Source organism: Setaria italica, chromosome VIII, assembly GCF_000263155.2.
Source record: "Setaria italica strain Yugu1 chromosome VIII, Setaria_italica_v2.0, whole genome shotgun sequence".
In the NCBI taxonomy this organism is placed as follows: domain Eukaryota; kingdom Viridiplantae; phylum Streptophyta; class Magnoliopsida; order Poales; family Poaceae; genus Setaria; species Setaria italica.
The window spans coordinates 35,234,136-35,250,486 of NC_028457.1; the positions used below are offsets into that span (position 1 = coordinate 35,234,136).

The following is a 16,351-nucleotide window of genomic DNA, read 5'->3' on the forward strand; positions in this document are numbered from 1 at the left end:
TGGTTAGTGAGCAAGGCCAGTTTATGTTAAAGTTCATAGAATCCTTGCGGCCATACATTGAACCATGCTTAATTTTACTGTCCTGTTGTACTGAAACTTTAATTAGACACTACCACGATTGAACCCACGCGGCCTGGTTACTTTGAATGAACTATATACTCCTTATCTGCCACATCATTGCTATACATAGCTTCTCCTTGAAACATAAATCATCTGGTTGCACCCATTAACCATTATGGACCTAGAAGCAAAGTAGCACCTATAAATGTCCATCCTTTCAGGATGCTTGCATAGAAGAGGTAACATACAGAACAGATAGAGAGGCAAGTTCACATCCGTGCGTGGATGTAACCTACCAGGAGCCATGTGAAATCTTGATACGTAGGAAGTTGTGAACACGTATCAGTTGCTCGGCGCTGGCTGCTAATAAGGTATTAACTGTTAGTGATCAGAAGTGGGAATGAGTGGCACCGGAAAACAGTGTGTCACCTCCACAGCTCCAGCTTGGATCTATATATCCATGGGGTAAAAATCAAGCCTTGTACTGTAACCGAGGTGCTATTGCTCGCGCCCAGCCTTCAGGGTGGCGCCTCTCCTGCGTGCTGATGGCAGTTGGTGCCAATGGCTGCCATGCGTCCGAGGATGACTGTACTGGATGGCCGTCGCGATTCAAAGGAATTGAGGTGGGGAGACACTGGCAAGCGATCTGGCAAATAGTGCGAGCTAGTGTGCGACAGCAACTATGCTTGCGGCGGACTTCTGAATCGCAAACGGTGCGCCCGCGGGTGACTGGTGCCATCTCTTTGATATCAGTACATGTGGCTATTCCTGAGCTTCCAGCATCTCTTTTAAGCGACGTTTTGTTGACCTTGTCTATTGCTAACTGAACGAGCAGCATGTACATTTGATTGGCAAATTAAACTACTTTTCACAACAATGCATGGTGTAACCATGAGAAAAGATCTAGAATAAATTCTGCTTCACACAATGGTGTAACCAGAACAAGGGTTAGAGTAGAACGTGTGCACTCCTTATTTGACACTGGAAGATGAGTTAATTCTTATCTTGACCTTGAAAGTTTTCCCTTCCTAATATGACACCAACTTCTAACTTTCATTCCATATTTGACATTTCCATCACTTGTGTTAGTTAATTCAGATGAAGCGATCTCCAAATCACCTTCAAAAATCATGAAACTTTTTGCAATGATACAACAAATGAATATGAGCCCATATTTAATCAAACGACACATATACCTTTACAGTCTTAAAATTAAAATTCACATAATTAGACTACCGCCTTTATAAGTGATGAAAATGTTTGACGGTTATTTTGTTCGACTTATGTGACAAAAGTAATGAAAATGTCAAATAAGGAATAAAAGATATAGAACAACTCGATGTCATATATGGGATGGAAAAATTTTCGGTATCAAGAAAGGAATTGAGTTATCTTCTAGTGTCAAATAAGAATTTTTCTCTTTTTTCACAGTGGAAGCAGTTCTCCTTTTGGTTCCACGATCCAAAAAAGTTTGCTGACCGGAGCTGGTAAACATAACGGATTAAGCAGTTACGCTGCCCATTTTGACAGAAGGAGACGTCGCCCAGCGCAGCTGCACAGTTGTGTTTTTTACTTTTTTTTACAACCTAGCTCCACGTATGCAATAATGATTTTGGTTTATCCCTGTCCCGCACCAGCAGAACCCAATAAAAATAAACTGCACAAGCATTGTTTTCTTGCAGTGAAGGGATAAATATAGAAGAAAAGAGAGGATAAGGATAAAAGAAAAGGGTTTCATACTTCTTTTCGAAACAAATTGTATGAATTCAAATAAATTTCAACCCGAATCTTAAGGATCTAATCAAACAAAACCAAACACATCAGCATGAATGCAACATAGTTTATACCATATGATTCATTAATTTGTTTTAGAAAATAGTTGTTTCCATATGCTAAATATATTGATAGTTATACAAGTGTTGTGCAAATTTTATAAAAATGAGAAAACTATTGTATTTGTCAGCTCTATTTGTTCACATCACAAAATTACGAATTTTGTAGATGTGATAACGCATTTATATATAGGCTACTCTGAAATGGTACACTCCTAGTTGGTTGCCGGCTTCCAGCTTATACAACCATATATAGAGGCTACATATACAATTGAGAAGCAAGTTTGGTAACCATGCAGATATTTGTAAGTGAGAAGGGAAGAGATGAGAAAAGCCGTGGTGAAGTTATTTTATCAGCAACTTCAGTTCCATGTCATCAAGGTGCCCAGCTACTTGTGGATGTATTGAGTCTCCACTATTTGCCTAAAAGAGAATATAATTTAATTTAGCGGCTCTTTCTAACAGACGTGAATGCAAATAAAAACATCCCCTGGATAAGTTTTGCGGCCCGGATAAAAGGGACATCATGTACCACATGACTGACCGTGGTAGGGATCGGAGTGTACCCATTTGCTATGCAACGAGCAGGTGATAGGATAGACATACTGTGATTGAGAGGCATCGGAGAAGTGGAAAACCCTTGTTGATTTGATCTCAGAGCACTGCATGCTGTCGACGTGCGTCCCGCTGCCACCATTGGAACACCAGCCTGCTGTGAATAGCTGTGCATGAGAAGGGATCCCGACGGGGTGGCCTGGAATTTCAATTTGAGGAAGAGAAGAGACTGTTGCCACTGGCAGTGCAACTGGTACTTAATTAAGACAAGCGCTCTGATTGTCTTTCTGCTAAAACTAGAACAAATTCTAATGCATTTGATAGTTAGGTTAATTCCGATATGAGTGATTTTAATAGGGTCCTCCTAAAACTGGAGTAATCTGATTTTATGATTGATCAAGTTGAAAAAACCGAGTTTTTCCCCTTCAATTCGAAATTCAATTTTTTTTTGTATTTCTGATGCATAAATTTCCTACATGTTAAAGCCAGGTCTTCTTTTCTATGCTTACCTGGTATTTTGTAAACACTAGGTCAGTTTCCAAATTTTTTTGGAATACCTCTTTCATAATTTGACTATACATACATATCATATCAAGGCATGTACATAGGCATAGACTTTGTTCGCATTACAAACTTAACAGCTTTTGTATTTGTGAATCATGTCCTGCACAATAAGAGGATGCACGTGCTTGGTTACTACTACAGCAGCCAGGCCACCTAGTGCGCCCTTGCTTTACTGAACGGTACAAAACAACTTCTGCATTCCCGGCCAAATCTTCGTACAGAACTCATACATGCATGTGCTGACCAAATTTTTTTCCCATCTAATTCCTGATACCTCATTTATGCCCTATATCTCTCTTTATATATGCATTCCATGTCTACAAGCAATCTGCGTTCATGACAAGGCCACATCGCTTTGCGTTTGCCTCTCCCTTCCTTTCCCCGGAGACTGTTGCTTTAAACTCACTGCAACAAAACCGTTTAGCTCTATGTACAATCGTTGATATTGAGCAGGCCATAGTGTGTACTTTAAGAATGGGAGGCAACGAGGAAATTCTTTTGAGACATTCGCCACGACAATGCCTATAGCTAATCGATCATGCCAGTGCTCGCATCCCTGTACAACCTGATCCTGATCCTGATTCTGCTGTGGACAACACATGCATCAAACTGAGCGCACCGCGGCTTTGCAGGGTGTGACAGTTGCCATCACTATTGATGTTACCTTCACTTCTCTCAGGCATGAAGTGTTGATGAAGATGGACTGGCCCATGCTTCTGTAAGTGCTATTTTCCCCTGCACTGAATCTCATCTTCTTCTTCTTCTTCCTCGCACCCAGTCGTTGTAAATATCGACACTAGTTGTGCATATAAACAAAAGCAACAAACATAGTTACAAGGTTACAGCAACCATGCGAACTAATTTTGTGGCACAAGTATCCTACCTTCATTCTCTTTCTCTATTGATCTGACAATTTTCCTCATTAACAATTTTCTAATCCATAAGAATTAATAGAGTTCACAATGCAACTTGCAACTTCTGGGTGACCCTATCTAATAACCTGCATGGCTGTGAGAATGGGTGGCTTCAAGGAGGAGAGAAAACTCAGTGTGTGTCTGATATTCCGAGTGTTGGTGTTCGTTTGATGATCCGAACATTTTGACATGTACATTGATTTTCAACCACGTCAAGTGCATGATCTATCCTTGCCTACTTTCGTAAGACAGAAATAGATCTCCATGGTGTGGTATAACGACGCTGGTCGGCTGGTGGTAGAGAGCTTGAGATCAAGTGGTTATGACAAAGATGCCAGTTCATGGGCACAAGGGCTATGGTGTGTGATGTCTGTGGGCATGGGAGGTACGGTAGGGGCTGTGCCGCCGGTGAGATGGGTTGAGAAGACGCTAGTGGTAAACATGCTTGGATCAACGGCTGAGAAAAGCGATGCACGAGATCTCACGGTTGATATTTTCAAGGCGAGTGCCCAAGCTTGGTGGCAGGATTCGGTATGTCGTAGATATCAGCCCTGTAGCTGGGGAAGGCAACAAAGGCATACAGATAGTTTTAGAATGGATTCCTATGAATTTATTTGCTGGAAAAACCCAAATACTGCTCATGAAAGCACTTATGCTCTTGCTCAATCACTTCATACACGTGTGGCTCCTTTTGAGCTATGACAAATAATGTAACAGATAATCTGAAGTCCTTGGCTAGAGATCTTAAAGAAGTATCCTTAAGCATATAACAATAAAGCATTTGTCTCACTCTGTAATGGTTATCGTCACCCCTAGATCAATAATCCAATATGCACTGACAGCTCTGAACACCGGAGTGGAGGTTGGGTTGGAGGAGGAAGATGAGCTGTCGAAGAGGGGGTTCCTCTCCATGGCAACGGAAGTGCGCGCATAACAACTGATGTGATACATGTTATCTCTTCTGACACCTCAGTTGGCTGCACTGCATGCATTCATAATTATGATACGTCCATGAATACATCTTATATCCAGAGAGGGAACATATACAACTACACGCAGAGGTACCACACAGGCAATCATTTTAATTTGCATGGATCAGTTCATTTCAATTTGGATGCAGAGAAGGGAACATATAGGCAATAAAAAGTGAGACAGAAGAAGTTGTAATTTGTCACTGGCACGGTCGAGCATGTATATATCTGGTCGAGAGATTTGTCATGCAAATATCTGGTCATAGGTTGGCAACCTTGGAATTGGAAATGAGCGGCATTAGGGAAAAACGAGGTGCCACAAGTTACAGATTGCGATGTGCACATCCACAAACAGGCTCCTCTCTCCCTCGGCACAACTCTGACACACACACTTGCACCTGAGAATGTATGGCACGAACGGAAGAGCAGATGACGAACTCCACGGGAGGCAGTGGACGAAGACGTGTACCTTGCAACGGCCGGCGTTGCCTCAATCCACAAGGAGCAGAGCCCAGCGAGCAGCCGCGCACTTGATCAGGTGGAAATGATCAAAAACAAATGTCAAGAAATCTTTTTGCTTTGTTCAGTTCTTATGTTTGTTTAAAGACAACTCAACTTGTGTATCCAAGCCATTCACTGGTGCAGCGTGAAATACCATTTGGGTTGCCTTTTAACAAGCAGCCTGAACCCTGAAGTGAAAGACGGTTCAGCAGCTTAACAACATGCATTGAGGCCAACTATACTCGTAAAATACAACATTCATGCACCGTACCTACTGTTCTCGTGCATCCTGACAGGTCAGTACGTAGTTCATTCCATCTTATCATTTATCACTACTCATTTTCATATAGCAAGTTAGTCTGTGCCCTCTCCCTTTATATACCACACTAGCTCCTCCACTCATTTTCATATATCTGTATGACTAGCCCAAGCAATAAAATTGCACAATAGCACATTCAGTTGCTCATACTTGTTGTGCATCAGCCATTTAGTTCAAGCACTATCTACTCTTTTTTAAGCGAAAGCACTATCTACTTTTCCTTGTGTACATGTAGTGCTTTAATTTCTTGCACTAGTCCATCAACCCGTGCTCCCGCACGGGCTGATATTTTTAAAAGCTATTGTATTGAAAAATTATTTAGAAATTATACTCTAGCTAATAATCAAAATTGTTTAATTACTACTCTCTTATTTTTTAATACTTCAACATAATACTTATATAGATATGTACCTATCTTTATCTAGTTGTGATTTGATTTTGAATTAATAATTACTCTATACACTTTTTCATCCATATTCATACTTTTTCTATTTTGATCACACCTCCAATCCTCCATACATTATGTTTAGCATACAAATCAATATTTTTCATCGATTCCTCACATACTTGTATAAATGGTCTAAATGGTGGCACTTATCATGTATATATACTTTAACTTAGTATTTTTATATTAACAATGATATAAATAGGTAATTTAGAATCATATATTAGTTTACTTTTTGATATTTCTGTATGATGCACATGAAGATAATTAGATTAAAATTTAGGTGTTTACTTTAGGTTATTTTTAATAACGACATTCGTGGGTAACATAAATAAAATTTTTGAATGACATTTTAAGTTATGCTTTATAACGATGTGTATTACTAAATTGGATGAATATTATGGGGTTACTTTAGATTATTTTTTATAATAGCTGAGCTCGATAATTTAGATATAGGTTTAGAGCTTATTTTTGAATATTTTCACAATAACAATGGTGGGTAACTTTTTAGAAAATATAATAGATCAATGGCTATGATTATTAGAGTTTACATGATTGGTGTTTGATGTTTTTTAATTTTTATGAGAATTTATCTCTTTTTTTTCTAGCTTGTCTCGTGGTTAGAAAATATAATAGATATCTTTTTTCTAGCTTGTCTCGTGGGAACTAATACAGAGTCTCCAATGGAACAAAATAAGACTACATTGCTACATAACTATTACCATAAGCTACCTCTCATTTGTTAAATATTCAAACATAATACTTATGTAGATATATACTTAATATCTTCATCTAATTATGATAGATTTTAGTTAGTAATTACTCTATAATATTTTCATCCACATTTATAATCTTTAACTTTTCACTTTGCATCGCAGGTATGCGCTTGAATTTGTTTAATGAACCCTGATTTTGAGATACAATTCTAGCATAGAAATTTATATTCTCATCACTTTATATCCTTATAAATGGTGACACACATCATACGTAAAAACCTTAATTATTATATCGTATACCAATAGTGTAAGATATAGACGATTTAGAATCATATATTGTTGTATATTTTTAGTTAAGGTTATTTGATTAAAATGTAGGGTTACCTCATGTTATTTTTAATAATGGCATGTGTGGGTAATATAGATGCAAATTTAATGGGTTACTTTAAGTAATAGTGGTAGGCAATTCACTTGCAAATTAGGGGGTTATTTTAAATATTATTTATAATGGCATAAGTGGGTAATTTTGATGAAAATTAAGGGGTTACTTTAGTTTATTTTATATAATGGTATAGGTGGGTAATTTATATATAGATTTAGGAGGTTACTTTAGGCTATTTTCATAATGGCGTAGGTGGGTAATTTTTTTTAAAAATATAATAGATCCAATGGCTATGATGATTTGAATCTATCGATTAATGGTTAGATGTTTTGCTTTTTTGTGAGAATTTCTAGGATTTCTCTCTTTTTCTAGGGTGTCCACCTAGGAATCCTAGATGGCTTCACCTAGAGGCTTCAAAAGGAGCCTCCAATTAGTAATAGTAAGATAGGCCCGAGCATGTTAACTAGGAAAGGAAGAAATAAGGTACTGGAGCAAAAATGTGGGTTAGTGTGAAAGATTTGGGGAGTGAGAGGCACTGGGATAAAATGAGGTGTTATTTTGACATTGTTGTCATTCTATTTGCACTTCACAGCCACTCCCTAGCACGGTGAAACCACTTCAACTCTGGATCTATCAATCTATAACTAGGCGAAAAGGTACGCTATGCTGCGCCCACTCATAATTGGGTGTTTTTTATGGATCATGGCACATAATTATTAATAATAAAACTATTTTGCTAACATCAGTTTTTAGCAGAGATATTTATTTAGATAATAGAAAGTAACAGAAATACAGGGAGCTAAAGCATAAAGTTTGCACAAGTGGATCTGTGTACATCAATACAATTCCAATTCTAGCATTCCAAAGAACAGATATCACCGCATGTTAAAAAAAGGATAATATAAGATATATGCTTATCAAGTGCTCTGCAAATCTGTTCCACACCGTTAACCATTTTTAATCGTCGTACATTATACTAATCTTCTATTTGGACGCTTGATCTGCATGTACATAAAAGATTGATGAAGAAAATGTTTAGGAACTGTTAATTAGCTGTGAGCTGTGTCAGTACTCGGTAATGATTACACAGCATGTTTGTTTCAGTAACATGACATTGCATCCTGAACTGGATAAACATAGTGTCAACTTCTATTTGTTCAACTATATATGTACTAAAGAAGAGAGATCAACATTTTGTTTTACGAAATGGGCACTGAGAACAAACATTCTTAATCATGTGGAGACAATCATGTACGTCGGAGGTCCAACAATGTGTTTGCGCACATCAGGAGGCAAGCACAAGGCTGGGAGTTCGTGACCCATCTTATCCAACGCAAGCATCCTGAAGCGGGCAACAGAGGAAATGTGTACGTACCAAACTTATTTTCTCCGACTCAGGACGGACGAAGAGGATCATCAACAGCAGCATGATATGTCTGCATTAATTTTCAGCTGAGATTATTAGCCATGTAGATGAGGAAGGCAATAGAGGCATAGAGATTTGAATGAGTTCCTATGAATTTTATCATCTGGGATGACCCAAACGACGTCCGTGTCATCGTGAGCACACCGTTACACATTATTCAGTGAATTAGTAACTGCTTAGTTTGAGAAGTATCTGGGATAACCCCTTGCTGGAACCCATGTGTCCTAGCTACTGATATCAAGCGGATATCCTACAGGCCGACAGAGCAGTATACAGTACTTTTCTGTAACAATATTAAGCTTTTAACTCATTAACCACATGGTTCAAGACACAAATCATTTCCTGGCCAGTGAGGTTCTGAGGTTCTTGCAGTATGACAGGATGAAGGCCTCCAGTACACCACACTACTACTGAGGTCCTGCTTGATGTCTAGATCTACCCCTGCCATCAGATATTGTTAAGTAAGGTGTGAAAGAAAAAGATGAAACTAAATAAAGTAACAAGTACACAACTTCAAATAATGTGGATAAATCTTCAGATATTTATTCTACACAGCTGCCAGAACTGCCTCTTCAAATAATGTATTGGCTTCAATATATACCACGTGTAAGGACTCTGTTGAGCAACGGAGCTTTATATAATATTTGTGCATATTTTCTTCTCAATTCTCATATCTTCGCTTTATATATGCCTTTCCCATATAAACCACTGCTTACTACTGTATATCTTGACCTGGGGTCATCCAGTGCTCTCTTCGTTAACCCCACTATACACTCTAGCGTTGGGAAAACAGTGATATATTGTGACGCCAAAGGAGGAGTAGGATTCACTATAGGCATAGATGGCAACGGGAAAAATGCCTTTGGCACATTTTGCTGGGGTTGCGTCATTTGGCCTCTTTTTATCACAGGACATTCTGCAGAAGCAAAGGGGTAACTGCTAGCTTGTTGTTTTATGCTCTCTTCGGAACTGGTGAAATCATACCTTTCAAACAGTCTCGGCTTGCTCTAGAGCTATACAAATGCTCAAGATATTGTACGGTGATGTGGAATTGGTCGAGAAGGAACGTTATGACGTTGCTCCAGGCGTGATGGTCTCCATTCCACATGCTCATTCATAAATTTGTGTAAGAAATGCAAAATCTGCATGCAAATATCTATCATACAGGAAATCAAAGAAAAACTTATCCTTTGTTCAACATTTTGGAATATTCAATGTCTCACAGCTCGCTATCTTATTTGTATCCTCTGTGGAGTCAGATTCAGTAGTGGTGCAGCTCAAGCAGAATCTAACCCAGACAGCAGAATCATGCTTCTGCGCCTCATTTTTTTTCGAACATATTGGCAGGAGCACTGCCTTGCATTTAAGAGAGAAATGAAGTTTCAAATTATAGATAGTTGTCAATTATATAAATGAGATGGTCTCTCTCGGACACTAGAACATAATGATAGGCAAACAACATTAAGGTACATGGAGCTCATATCCTAATAAAGGATTTGCACATGCTTGCCGGCATGTATTGATGCCATCTTGAATCAAACCGAGAACTTGGTCAGGCCGAAGAGATTTGTTGTCAAAGACTCTTCGGTTTCTTTCCTTCCGTATATGCCACGTTGTGTACATCATGATAGCTGCAATTGATCATCGTCGCTTGCCATTCAGCTTGGGCAGCGATCTGTTTCACCATTCTTCAATGTCCTCTTCATTCCTTGCCTGCATTGTTGCATCAGCGCCTGTCCAATTGACAACCAGGAGCCATAATTCTTTTGCATAGGGGCATTAGAGGCATAGATGAGACGCTGTTTCTGGAACTTGATCACATAGAGCACTCTGCGCCTCTTTTTCATGGTGCAAGTGTGCAACTCTGTTTTTTTTCTTATTGTTTTCCACGTCACATTATATTCAATTGAAAAAATTAGCCAAACTGATGCTAATCAGCATGGCTATGAGAATGAGGTGCTACTCACATTCAGCTGCCTGCAGTGTGTGTGCTGATCCTTGTCTACTTCCACTACATAGAAGATCAGTATGGACCAACTCATCAACATAAATTTGACAACTTCCAACGACAAAGGACATGATCCAAGTTAGGGATTTGGTTCCAACGTATAAAGTACATTTGGACTTTACAATTGAACATATGCATAAAACACTCATCGAAACAATCCAAAGCAAGTAAAAGTTTTTTTTTTATGAACTAGATTGTAAATTTAAAGATTGAATTGTCATCATTCATCAGTTTGTCAATTGTAACATCTCAAGAATCAGCAACATTGTCGAGTTCTAGTTGGCATGTATTTAGGATATTTGGAAGGGAGAGACGTGAGGCCTAGTTTGGACTATTCCAGACAAAGCACAAACAAAAACGCAGAGGGGTAAAGGAGTGTACTAGTGCTCTGTTTTATCTTGGATAAAGAGTGCTACGTTTGGGATGAACTGATTCCCTTTTCTTTTGAGAAAGGAAGTACTCTGTTGTTCATATAACCTTGTTCCAAATGTCTCCCTCCTAAAAAAATACATATGTAGCAAGTTTTTATCAGCGATCAGTCTGAAGTGAAGGAGCATCTATCCTGCTTGACGGCAATGCTGAATGGATCCAGGCTCTATATATTCAAATTCACTGGAGGCAGATGATCATGGCCTCTATTTCGCAAATCACAACATATGTAGACATGTTCATATATACTGCCTTATCTGCACCCCAATGCTGCCGGGCCACCTTATAATGTGGCAGGGGCTACTGTTACTTGCTCTTCAGGGTCTATTCACTTGTTCTTTATGTTACTCGAGCTTTGTTTCTCCAAACCCAAATTGTATACCGTGAGAACTAACTCCTCCATCCTAAATTGTAGGTCATTTTGACTTTTTCTACGTATACGTAGCTTTTGCTATGTATCTAGATTTACATTATGTCTAAATACATTGCAAAGACTATTGAGTTTAAAACAGAGGTAGTAGTATAGAGCTGTGGGAGCAGGAGGCATCACCGGAAATCTTGTTAGAAGCCGGAAATATACAAGTGCATGCGGCCTGTCCATCCTGTCTGCGTCGGCTCCATAGGGAGCTGGATCTTCACGATACGGCCACAAAACATCTTCTGTTAGGATAGTGTTTAACCTCTGTTGTTGCCTATTTTTCCAAGGGCTACGTCTCTACCTACCTTCTTGTTGACATCTATGTGTTTGTGTGTGTGTTACAAATGTAAAGCGAGCCGCACGTTCCTATTCCCAGTAAGTGTGGCCAGCGGGACACTTCTGGGAGAACGATAAGACGATAGGATTCTGGACGGTGTGTTAAAAGGGACCTACTTAGACTACTAATGGACCGGGTAAATAACCTATTAATTGGTCTACCAATGCTGCAAGTCAATTTGTCATTAGATGTTCCAATCACTGGAAGTTAATTTTTGTCAATACCATTCGGCTGTACAGTACATATGGCATAAAAAATGACCATATATGCCTTTTTTTTTTTACCTATGACACTTCTGGTACTTTGCAGTTACACTTGTTTTACTCTGCATTTAGGTCTTCTTTACTACCGCACCTTCCTACCATAAGAATACATCATATATTCCAATCTTCTCTAGACGTAATAATGTATCTTTCTGGGAGCTATGATGCCATTACTTTCATTTTAACGCAAGAAAACTACCAAATGCTAATCTGAAGTTCGAGAGCATAAAAAGCGCCCGTGAGCATGGAAACAGTGAAGCATGTGACTCAACTCCTAAAAGTCACAGTTGATCCATTCATATGCAGTTTATGCACTGACTGGCAGAGATAGAGAACTGGTGTGGTTCTTAATAAACTTGCTACCTTAATACAAATGTCCTCAAATTGACCGCAACTAACAGTGAGTTAAAAATTAAAGACCACTGCTCGTCTGACACGTCTATCACTATACAATTGCTCGTCCCTAGCTAGTACATAAATCAGTTGGCACTATTTATTCAGATTTTCAGTACATACAACTTATGACTATCAATGCATTGCTAAAAATTACATGAAGACATGGTAACAATAGGCTACATTATATATCGAGAGCCAAGTCCCCATACCCTTGCTAGCATGGGTAAGCAAGCAGTGATGAGCGTAGATGAGTGAGATTGAGAGGCATCGGGAAAACCTCGTTCGAAACAAATGAAAATGCTTGCTTGGGGTTCCACAGATAAGCTGCTGGTGATCATCATATGCTTCCTCTGCCTCTTTGGTGGCACAACCGTTTAAGCACACTTAATGCTTCTCCTAGACCACCGCTTCATGGTCTACGCAGCTAAGCCTTTCGCAACTGCAACGGTGGTTTGCAGCGGCCTGCACTTCCATTACAGGCATAGTAGCATGTTCTGTCTGTTTCAGAGACACTGGACTCCTCTACACCGCTACTTTGATATCACCCTTGACAAGTTATTATTGTGATTTACTGTTTAGTTCGTATTTGCTAGAGGTGATAAGCTAGATTTTCAATGTAGCATGCATCCGGTCAAAACTTTGATGTAACTTGACGGTATCTGATTTTTCAAATTATTCAATCTAACATCCTGTCAAAATGTGCCATGAGAAGTTGGCTAGGATGAACATGGAAGTAATATGGAAGTGAAGCGCATGAGGTTCCGATACCTACAGCTGCAAGAGAACGAGGCTATCCTGATGAGAAGTCGTTGATTGGCTGGGTTACAAAATCATGATTGGATTTGTGTAAATTGATCAGTTCGTCGAATGTAACATTTCAAGACTCAGCTACCTAGCAAGAATGAACTCTGTTTGCATGGAAAACCATGAGGTTTGTTCTGTTCTGAATCTCCCTCCGGAATTGTTCCTCCAAACTCCAAAGAGACTGCTGCTAGTGGTACACTCTGGCAAGAAACATAGCTGTAGGAATGCGCGGCGTTAGGGGAAATCCTTTGAGATAGTGTCTAGCAACTGGGACAAACACTACACCGATGCACCATTAGTTTGAGCAGTTACGTTGCTCAGCATTGAGGTCAAGATGATTACTGAACATGGAAATTCAACATTATCTCTAGCTCATCGCGGCGTGGCGCTACTACCAATCAAGATACATCGTTGCAAAAATGTCTTGATGCAGAATGCATGCATGGCCACATCGAGATGCAGCGAAGGTTGTCCAATCCATTTTTGGTCATGCTGCAGCGTTGGATTGCATATTGTCTAGAATCAGGATTATTGCTCCAAGGTGAATAAAGAGTAAGTTATATTTTGAGGAAAGCCTTAAACTATCTTGCTCATTAGGATGTTCCAACTACCTTCAGTATGAGCAACCATTAAAGGAGGGGATAAAGATAGGATCCAATGTTTTGTTTAGTCGCATTCCAGTTAGCACATGGGACCTTAAATGCAGTTGCAGATTAGGAACTTGTGGGTTTTCGAGAGATGTGCTTGTCAACGTTGCACTTGTCGATGTGCAGCTGGTGGTCACAACACCATTCTATTGAGCTCCCGCCAGACCCCCTCCCTCCACTGGGACTAACAGGTTAGACAAAAGGTCATTTTTCTAGTAACGACTCCCTCCATCTTTTGAAGAGTTCAATTCTAATATTAAAACCAAAAGTTGAAGAGGGGAGAAGAAGAAACCACAGGTGGAGGAGCTATCAATCTTTCAAGGCAGTCAGTCGAATGAATTATTGTGATCCTCAGACACTGATGAGAAGGATATCGTATTCCGAAAGCATCAGAATTCTGTTCAGCACTCATCACTTCCTTGGTGCTGGTGATCACCTCCCCTGTCGGTCGTGTCCAGTGGCCTCCGATCCATCACATGCGAAAATTCTATTATCCTGCCTTTGTTTTGTCAAACGTTCAACAAGCTGGTCCGGAAATTAAAAAAAAATAGTCGCATTGCAGTTAGCACATGGGATCTTAAATGCAGTTGCAAATCAAGAACTTGTGGGTTTTTGAGAGATGTGCTTTGTCAACGTTGCACTTTTCGATGTGTGCAGCTGATGGATGGAACGGAAGCACAATGTATGCACTCTTGAAGGTACCACAAGCTGTTGAGCACAGCAGCCGCCATGGCTCCAGTGCTAGCGCGCCTCTACGAACACGCATCTCCAGAGTCCCTAGCCCTCCTCTTCTTCCTCCTCCTCGTCGCCGTGCACTTGGCAACACCAAGGTCCAGAACAGAGAAGCTGCTCCGGAAGCTACCGTCGCCTCCGTTCAAGCTCCCGATCATCGGCCACCTCCACCTCATCGGATCCCTTCCCCACCACTCCCTCCGCGACCTCGCCAAGAGGCACGGGCCCGACGTGATGCTCCTCCGCCTCGGCGCCGTGCCAACGCTCGTCGTCTCCTCCCCACGCTCCGCCAAGGCCGTCCTGTGCACGCACGGCCACGTCTTCGCCTCCCGGCCGCGCTCCGCGGTGGCCGACGTCCTGTTCTACGGCTGCACCGACGTCGCCTTCGCCCCATACGGTGAGTACTGGCGCCAGGCCAGGAAGGTGATCACCACCCACCTCCTTACCGCGGCGAAGGTCCGGTCCAACCGCGCCGCCCGCGAGCAGGAGGTCCAGCTGGTTTTAGCCAAGGTGACGGCCGCCGCCGCCATGGGCATGGCGGTCGACGTCAGCGAGCTCTTCAGCTTCTTCGCCAACGACATCCTGTGCCAGGCCGTGGCGGGCAGGCTCCCCAGGGAACAAGGTCGGAACCAGCTGTTCCGGGAGCTGCTAGAGACGAACGCCAAGCTCCTGGGGGGATTTAACCTGGACGACTATTTCCCGAGCTTGGCGAGGTTCGACTTGGTGTCGGCCAAGGCTGTGAAGCACAGAAAGATATGGGATGACCTTTTGGGCAGCCTCATCGACAAGCACAAGAGCAAGACGGTCGATGGTGAGGACGAGGAGGACTTCATCGATGTGCTGCTCTCCGTTCAACAAGAGTACGGCCTGACCAGAGACAACGTCAAGGCAATACTGATGGTATGTTTATGCAGAGTACTGGCCTCCAATTTTATTTCTCACGAGAGGTACATATGACCGATATGTTCATGTAGGACATGTTTGGAGCCGGGACGGACACAACCTACATAGCACTAGACTACGCCATGGCTGAGCTGATGCGGAATCCCAAGGCGATGACCAAGCTTCAAGCTGAGGTGAGGGGGTGCGCAACCAAGGGGAAGGAACTGGTCACTGAACAAAACCTGAGCAGCATGAGCTACCTCAAGGCCGTGATGCAAGAGTCGATGCGGCTGCACGCGCCGGGGGCTCTTTTGATACCCCACTTGTCCATGGCCGAATGCGATGTGGAGGGCTATACCATACCCTCCGGGACACGTGTGATCGTCAACGCGTGGGCTCTAGGCAGGGACACCACCTACTGGGAGAGTGCAGAGGAGTTCATGCCCGAGCGGTTCATGGAAGAAGCCGTGGATGCTGCTTCCAACTTCCAGGGGAACGACTTCCGTTTCTTGCCGTTTGGGTCCGGGCGAAGGATGTGCCCGGGTATAAACTTCACCACCGCCACTTTCGAAATCATTCTTGCCAACCTCATCTACCACTTTAACTGGGAGCTTCCGCCGGGGTCCACAGGCATCGACATGACAGAGTTGTATGGGGTGGATGTGCGCCGTAAGAAGAAGCTTCTTCTTATCCCACGATCGGCTTAGGACACGTCTAGATTTCTGAATTATTGTATCGCATTTAACACCT

At 41.5% G+C, this 16,351-nt stretch overlaps 1 protein-coding gene across 1 annotated transcript; it reads left to right on the top strand.

The window, feature by feature from the left end:
* The first annotated feature begins 14,636 nt into the window (after positions 1–14,636).
* Positions 14,637–16,343, top strand: LOC101754300 (indole-2-monooxygenase). The gene is made up of 2 exons (XM_004980727.2): positions 14,637–15,619; positions 15,694–16,343. The coding sequence occupies exons 1-2, from the start codon at positions 14,717–14,719 to the stop codon at positions 16,306–16,308; spliced, it is 1,518 nt and encodes a 505-aa protein (XP_004980784.1). The 5' UTR covers positions 14,637–14,716; the 3' UTR covers positions 16,309–16,343.
* Positions 16,344–16,351: the final 8 nt, after the last annotated feature.

Coding starts and splice junctions, on each gene's coding strand:
- LOC101754300 (XM_004980727.2), top strand. CDS start 14,717: ATGGCTCCAGTGCTAGCGCGCCTCTACGAACACGCATCTCCAGAGTCC. Junction 15,620..15,693: donor ACGTCAAGGCAATACTGATG/GTATGTTTATGC, acceptor ATGTTCATGTAG/GACATGTTTGGAGCCGGGAC.